Below are 7,152 nucleotides of genomic sequence, written 5' to 3' on the forward strand. Positions count from 1 at the left end.
CTCAACCTACTCCGCACATTGACGTCACGGGTGACCTGCAGTCACCAGAGCGCTTACGAAGTTTTGAGAAAGGAGCAAATTCCTTGTCCAAAAGTACTAGGTTTGATCAAGTTTTACCGAGTCCCATAAGAAAATAATACAATGTGCCTTACATCAATGGAAAGGTACAAGTGTAAAGATTCAATGTAACATAAATTTGAACGGATTAGAGGATGTCGAAAACCACCAGCTATGCATTTTAAAGGACACACAAAATCCTAAAATGGTCATTGCTCTGTCCTAGAGGTATTAAACTGCGTCGCACAACTTTCACAAATAGTAAAGACAAATCTTGCGTCTCAATTGTCGTTATGCTTTTATTTATTGATTACAATGTTTACTTTGTAACACAAATAGGCTTTGAAAATTGTGCTCCAACCATGCCCTCATGAGAGTAAGTGTTTATAGATACATAATAATATATTAAATATGTTTGTGTGCGCGCGTGTGTGCCGGTATACATATGATAGCAAATCATAGATTACATACACGGGTACCACAGAGACGTGGTGTAATTACCACCAAACTTCTCCGCACCGAATACAGTTATTGGTCCATCACCAAGTAGCATAAAATCACGAAATCCTTCAGTGATATTGGTTACTTCAAGAAACGACACTGCGCAGGCATGTTCGTCGGCTGATGCGTACTTCATACACACATTCGGGAGAGCACTTTCTATGTCTGGACGAAATCGATCCATAAGTGCACAGAAAGGAACTGCCTCGGGTATTGAAGTGCACGTGGTTGAGGCGCAAAAGTCGAGACCCGGGCTATGGGATCCAATACCAAAATCGACCAGGACGACGTCATCAATTTCTTCACGGACGATTGACGTTGGTTCAATACAAGGCATCGTTACTGTGAACTCTATCTTTATTTCCTCTCCTTGATCTCTTAAGAGTACGGACGATTCACTGATGGTCAATTCCTCGACATTTCGAAAAGGGTACAATATGTTTGCTATGGGTAGGGCCTGATCATTATCATTCTGTTGGTACAGCTGCGCCAGTGATAAGTCGTAATGGGGCGGTCCGCAGACGGTGTTGGATAAGAAAGGAATGACAACATAAAAAGATGGAACTGTTGGCGAAATAGCAAATTCTTCCAACAGATCAACCGTCTTTGCGTCACCAAAATCAATGTAAATAACATGTTGTCCATCATCTAGGTGTGGAAAGACTGGAGTCGCAGGAACGTACAGTTGTGGTGCTGAAGAAGAGAAGGCAATATTCATCACGGTATAAAAAACCAGAAGAAGATTATTATTATTATTTATAGACACCATTTGACTTTCACATATAGTCATATTGTTTTTGAAATAATAGTGGAATATTTTACCGTCACGATTGTAACATTTTACTAACATTCATTCACGTTACTATCATGGTAACCTAATCTACGGACAGTGTTTGTAAAGACGTTGTCATGTGTAAAACTACAGCCTGTAATTAAATTTCCATTGACCCTCCCACTACTACCACCAAAAATAAAAACAAGTACCGGAGAATATTTACCTCCAGGTGAAGCCTGCGCATACGTATCGAGTCTTGCCTGGACTGTTGCCGCATCCACTACGATATAAAACCCGACACCATTCCACCTCAAACGTGCAACTTCTACCTCTGTTGAAACGAACTCAGCGGTTGCCAACAGTATCAACAAGGCGAAATTCATCATCAATTTAGCATTTGTCATCTTCTTTCGTATATTACTCAAGTATAAGCACAACCGACAAAGAAATACTGAAAATATCAAGTTCTGCAAATTGTGACTTCGCTTCGGCTTTTCCGTCAACGGTTGCTCCGTGTCTTTCAACGACAAAGTTGAATTTGAAATATAATATAAATATATCGGAGAAAAGCTACACCTCCGCACAAACTGACAGTCACTTGATGATGTTATTCGACGAGTTTGTACCAGCACTTTGTATTTTAGCCTGTGCATTGAAGCGCAATGGGTACGGTGGCTCAAAAGGGACATAGGAAACAAAAAAAATAGTGTCCTCAAATCTCAACATTTTGAAATAAAAAGTCAGAAATTTGAGATAAAATTTTGACTTTAAAAGACAAAAATGTTTATATTTTGGGACACTTATTTTTCCTTTCCTATGTCTCCAATAAGCCACTGTACATCGGTTTCTCTGACCTGGGATAAATCTCGAGAGTACTTAGTGTTTTAAGGGCTTTAATATAATCATACATACATATGCTGAAGTCACGAAACTGGATTAAATAAATTAAACTTAAATAGATACGAGAGAAGTTACTCCTTCTTACTCGTCTTTCAGTACCTGCACATGTTCCAAAATAGACGCTGGCAAAATTACTTCAGATCTGGATGCACTAGTATGTCCATTCGTTTGTGACATTAAAAAAGTATAATAACTCCACCATTTGAAATGTTTATACTAAGAATACCTTGTTCTTTTTCTCATATTTCCCAAGCCGCATAGTTTATCCCCAAGCACCATGTTGTATTACACTGACCACACCTTCCCTCACCGCTACCCCACCTCTTCTAGTCAGGTCTGGTTGCTGTCAGAAAGGTACAACAAGCATGAAAACCGGGAAGGGTCTACGACGGTACATATTAGCGTAAAATGTTTTCAATTTAGGAAACAGAATGGGAATCCATTATTTGTATCCATTTAGGGTGCAATTAAGGAATCCATTGAAGTGAGCAGATTGTAAAACTGTAAACTTGGTGTACCGTCCTCAATTATTTAACTTTCATCTAACAAGGCACTACGTTTAATTTTAGATTGTTTCTGTTAAATTCTTGTTACCAAAAGCCGGGTGCATTTTGTCACAAATATTCAACATTGTATTTTTTTTCAAGGGGATTGTACTTTTAGGGAAGAGATTAAGTTGTAATGGTACCTCTGTTTGTCTTTTTGTTTCAATTATTTTTGTTGTTCATAAATGGTTGACTATTTCGTCGCGGTATCTGAAAACGCGGCGAGGCGGATGTTTACGATGGATGTATACTGTTATGACCAATTAATACATGGAATAAAATATATGAAAGGGCGGTCAAGTTATACTCCTTATCGGCTTACAACTATGAATGCATTTTTAGATTGTTTTTCAATGATTTATTTTTTTATTTTTAACAATATTGCTAATAAATTAGTACAGTTTATTTGTGCAGCATCATTGGAAAACAATCTAGTTTGGCTCAGAGCCGTAGATAGATATACACGGCTATGCTTCGGCTATAGAGCGCCATCACCTTCCTATACTATATTGGACTAAAATGCATAGCTAGAGGCAAAACTAATCCTTTTTGGCTCATACTAAATCCTGCAATACATATCGTCCGTTCGTGTTAGTGTGCATCACTAACTTAGCTCCGTGCGTATAGTGTTGTGTCGTTGGTTATGCTAAAGAGAACTAAGTCACCCAGGGCATTGTGTGGCAGTGTACAACTAATTTGTAAAATGATCCTTGTTTACCCTGCACCTACGTAGTAAATCACGGATGATGATAAATAATTGAGTATGCACATTAGAATAACAAGGCAATCGTGGCTACTGAGTTTAGGCATACATAAAAATTAGGGAGATCTTACCTTTAGAGTGCCTCATGCGTAGACTATACGTGTTTGTGTCGACAGATGAACGGGAGGGGGCTACGAGGAGGGGCAGGGGGACGGTAGTCGAGTACGAAGTGGCATGGATCATTTCAAACGATTTAGCATGTATGCCAAATATTTTAATGCATACTTTCAGCCTACCAAACACGACGACTTACTCCATTTACAGCAGACGCGACTTATGGAAGTAATCGGACTGTGGGAAAAGTATCGATCAAGTATAGCCTAGTAGTCTTACTACCGGTAAAATAAAATAGTTTAAGCTCTTCGCTGGTTGACTAGATCACGTCTTCTCTCATCCCCAATGTCTACAACCCGTCCGCATGAATCTGAATGGACCTAGATATGGCTAAGTGACATGAAAACAACGGTCGGCCTGTCATGAAAGATACTGCTTATACCACCCACAGACTGGAATGTGACGTTAATTATGACCGGTTGTCGAAAAACTTTTTTCTCCATGTTCTTATAATATGACTGCGTGCATATATTTGGACCTACTATATTAACGCGTAATCTCGGGGTTTCGAAGCAATGATGCAATGATGTCGAGTTGCTATAATAAAGTAACTCATCTTGTTATCTTAAAATTCCTTTTTCCAAAAGTGTTAGGTTTGATCAAATTTTACCGAGTCCCATAAGAAAGTAATACAATGTGCCATACATCAATGGAAAGGTACAAGTGTAACGAATCAATGTAACATTAATTTGAACGGATTAGAGGATGTCGAAAACCACCAGCTATGCATTTTAAAGGACACACAAAATCGTCATTGCTCTGTCCTAGAGGTATTAAACTACGTTGCACAACTTCCACAAATAGTAAAGACAATTCTTACGTCTCAATTGTCGATATGCTTTTATTTATTGTTTACAATGTTTACTTTGTAACACAAATAGGCTTTGAAAATGGTGCTCCAACCATGCCCTAATGAGAGCAGTTGTTTATATAGATATTAATAATATATTCAATGTGCTTGAGTGCGCGTGTGTTCCGGTATACATATGATAACACATCATAGATTACATACACGGGTACCACAGAGACGTGGTGTAATTACCAACAAACTTCTCCGCACCGAAAACAGTTATTGGACCATCACCAAGTAGCATAAAATCACGAAATCCTTCTGTGATATTGGTTACTTCAAGAAATGATACTGCGCAGGCATGTTCGTCGGCTGATGCGTACTTCGTACACACATTCGGGAGAGCACTTTCTATGTCTGGACGAAATCGATCCATAAGTGCACAGAAAGGAACTGCATCGGGTATTGAAGTACACGTGGTTGAGGCGCAAAAGTCGAGACCCGGGCTATGGGATCCAAAAAACCAATTGCCCAGGACGAGGTCATCAATTTCTTCACGGACGATTGACGTTGGTTCAATACAAGGCATCGTTACTGAGAACTCTATCTTTATTTCCTCTCCTTGATCTCGTAAGAGTACGGACGATTCACTGATGGTCAATTCCTCGACATTTCGAAAAGGGTACAATATGTTTGCTATGGGTAGGGCCTGATCATTATCATTCTGTTGGTACAGCTGCGCCAGTGATAAGTCGTAATGGGGCGGTCCGCAGACGGTGTTGGATAAGAAAGGAATGACAACATAAAAAGATGGAACTGTTGGCGAAATAGCAAATTCTTCCGACAGATCAACCGTCTTTGCGTCACCAAAATCAATGTAAATAACATGTTGTCCATCATCTAGGTGTGGAAAGACTGGAGTCGCAGGAACGTACAGTCGTGGTGCTGATAAAGAGAAGGCAATATGCACTACGGTCAAAAAGCAGATTATTATAATTATTTATAGACACCATTTGACTTTCACATGTAGCCATATTGTTTTTGAAATAATAGTGGAATATTTTACCGTCACGATTGTAACATTTTACTAACATTCATTCAAGTTACTATGGTAACCTAATCTACGGACAATGTTTGTAAAGACGTTGTCATGGGTAACACCTTGACACCAATGCAATAATACAGCTGTAATTTAATTTCCCTTGTCCCCCCCCCCGCCCCCACCACTACCACAAAAAAAAACAAGTACCGGAGAATCTTTACCTCCAGGTGAAGCCTGCGCATACGTATCGAGTCTTGCCTGGACTGTTGCCGCATCCACTACGATGTAAAACCCGACACCATTCCACTTTAAACGTGAAACTTCTACCTCTGTGTGAACGAACTCAGCGGTTGCCAACAGTATCAACAAGGCGAAATTCATCATCAATTTAGCATTTGTCATCTTTTTTCGTATATTACTCAAGTATAAGCAAAGCCGACAAAGAAATACTGAAATTATCAATTTCAATCTGCAAATTGTGACTTCGCTTCGGGTTTTCCGTCAACGGTTGCTCCGTGTCTTTCAACGACAAAGCTGAATTTGAAATATTAATATATCGGAGAAAAGCTCCTCCTCCCCACGAACTGACAGTCACTTGATGACGTCGTTATTCAACAAGTTTTAACCAGCACTTTCTATTTTAGCCTATGCATGGAAGGGCATGGGTACGGTGGCTCAATGGGGACAAAAAAAGTCCTCAAATCACAAAATTTATACTTTTTATGTCAAAATCTTGACATTTTATCTCAACATTTTGGTTTTTTTTGGTCAAAATTTTGAGATAAAATGTAAACTTTTGAAATTAAATATCACAATTTTGACTGTAAAAGACTAAATGTTGATATTTGGGGTCATTTTCCCCCGTCTTTCCTATGTCTCTAATAAGACACCGTATGCATGAGTTTATGTGACCTGGAATAAACCACGAAAGTACCTCGTGTTTGAAGGGTTCAAATTTAACGATATATATTTATGAAATGGGTTCATATGGCATAGATGCATACTCGAGATACTGAATAGGAGTTTCTTGGATGTCATTTCTGGGATAATAAAGACTTGTACCCCCTTCCCTCCCTTCTCCCCCAACCCCAGCCTAAAATAGAAAATTGACAGTACACTTTTCAGTGTAACCCTACCCTCCTTATTCCCCCAACTATAAACCAGAAAGCCAGTGGGCTTATTGTGGTTCCTTGACAAATTGAGATTATAATCCCACGCTTTCGTCATTGTTGATTAAATTGATCAGCAAGGTTCCTTCACTGACTGTGGACCTACCTACTAAATATGTTAACTAACAATGTTTACAAGTTATTTTTAGCAAAAATCAACTCAAGCCCCTGCCCCCTAATAAATGTGCATAACATCACATTGAACATACATTATCATGTACCCGCTATCTACCAACACCTTCACACAAAGTATGATTCAATTCTGAAAATGTTTACATTTGACCCTGTGACCTCATTAATATTTTTGAGATGAGCACCAAAATCACAGGGCTCTTGTACTCACTATGGCGCATATATGTACCAAGTATGTCCTCAATCCAACTCTACGTTGCTCAGTTACCGTGTTTACAAGTTATTTTAGTGAATATAAACTTAAGCCCCGCCCCTGATAAATATGCATAATATCAACTTGAACATAGGTTACCATGTACCCACT

At 39.0% G+C, this 7,152-nt stretch overlaps 2 protein-coding genes across 2 annotated transcripts; both read right to left on the bottom strand.

The window, feature by feature from the left end:
* Positions 1–105: 105 nt before the first annotated feature.
* On the bottom strand, positions 106–1,908 carry LOC139970180 (uncharacterized). Its single transcript, XM_071975819.1, has 2 exons — positions 1,557–1,908; positions 106–1,251 (listed from the first exon to the last, which is right to left on the bottom strand). The coding sequence occupies exons 1-2, from the start codon at positions 1,735–1,737 to the stop codon at positions 521–523; spliced, it is 912 nt and encodes a 303-aa protein (XP_071831920.1). The 5' UTR covers positions 1,738–1,908; the 3' UTR covers positions 106–520.
* Positions 1,909–4,533: 2,625 nt separating this feature from the next.
* LOC139970260 (uncharacterized) lies at positions 4,534–6,244 on the bottom strand. The gene is made up of 2 exons (XM_071975929.1): positions 5,709–6,244; positions 4,534–5,390 (listed from the first exon to the last, which is right to left on the bottom strand). Exons 1-2 carry the CDS (start codon positions 5,887–5,889, stop codon positions 4,660–4,662), a joined length of 912 nt encoding a protein of 303 aa, XP_071832030.1. The 5' UTR covers positions 5,890–6,244; the 3' UTR covers positions 4,534–4,659.
* Positions 6,245–7,152: the final 908 nt, after the last annotated feature.

This window comes from Apostichopus japonicus, chromosome 7, assembly GCF_037975245.1.
Source record: "Apostichopus japonicus isolate 1M-3 chromosome 7, ASM3797524v1, whole genome shotgun sequence".
Classification (NCBI taxonomy): domain Eukaryota; kingdom Metazoa; phylum Echinodermata; class Holothuroidea; order Aspidochirotida; family Stichopodidae; genus Apostichopus; species Apostichopus japonicus.

Excerpts from the sequence above, each read along its gene's own strand:
- LOC139970180 (XM_071975819.1), bottom strand. The coding sequence starts at position 1,737 with ATGACAAATGCTAAATTGATGATGAATTTCGCCTTGTTGATACTGTTG. Across the intron at positions 1,252-1,556 it reads TGCGCAGGCTTCACCTGGAG|CACCACAACTGTACGTTCCT; the intron begins GTAAATATTCTC and ends TCTCTTCTTCAG.
- LOC139970260 (XM_071975929.1), bottom strand. The coding sequence starts at position 5,889 with ATGACAAATGCTAAATTGATGATGAATTTCGCCTTGTTGATACTGTTG. Across the intron at positions 5,391-5,708 it reads TGCGCAGGCTTCACCTGGAG|CACCACGACTGTACGTTCCT; the intron begins GTAAAGATTCTC and ends TCTCTTTATCAG.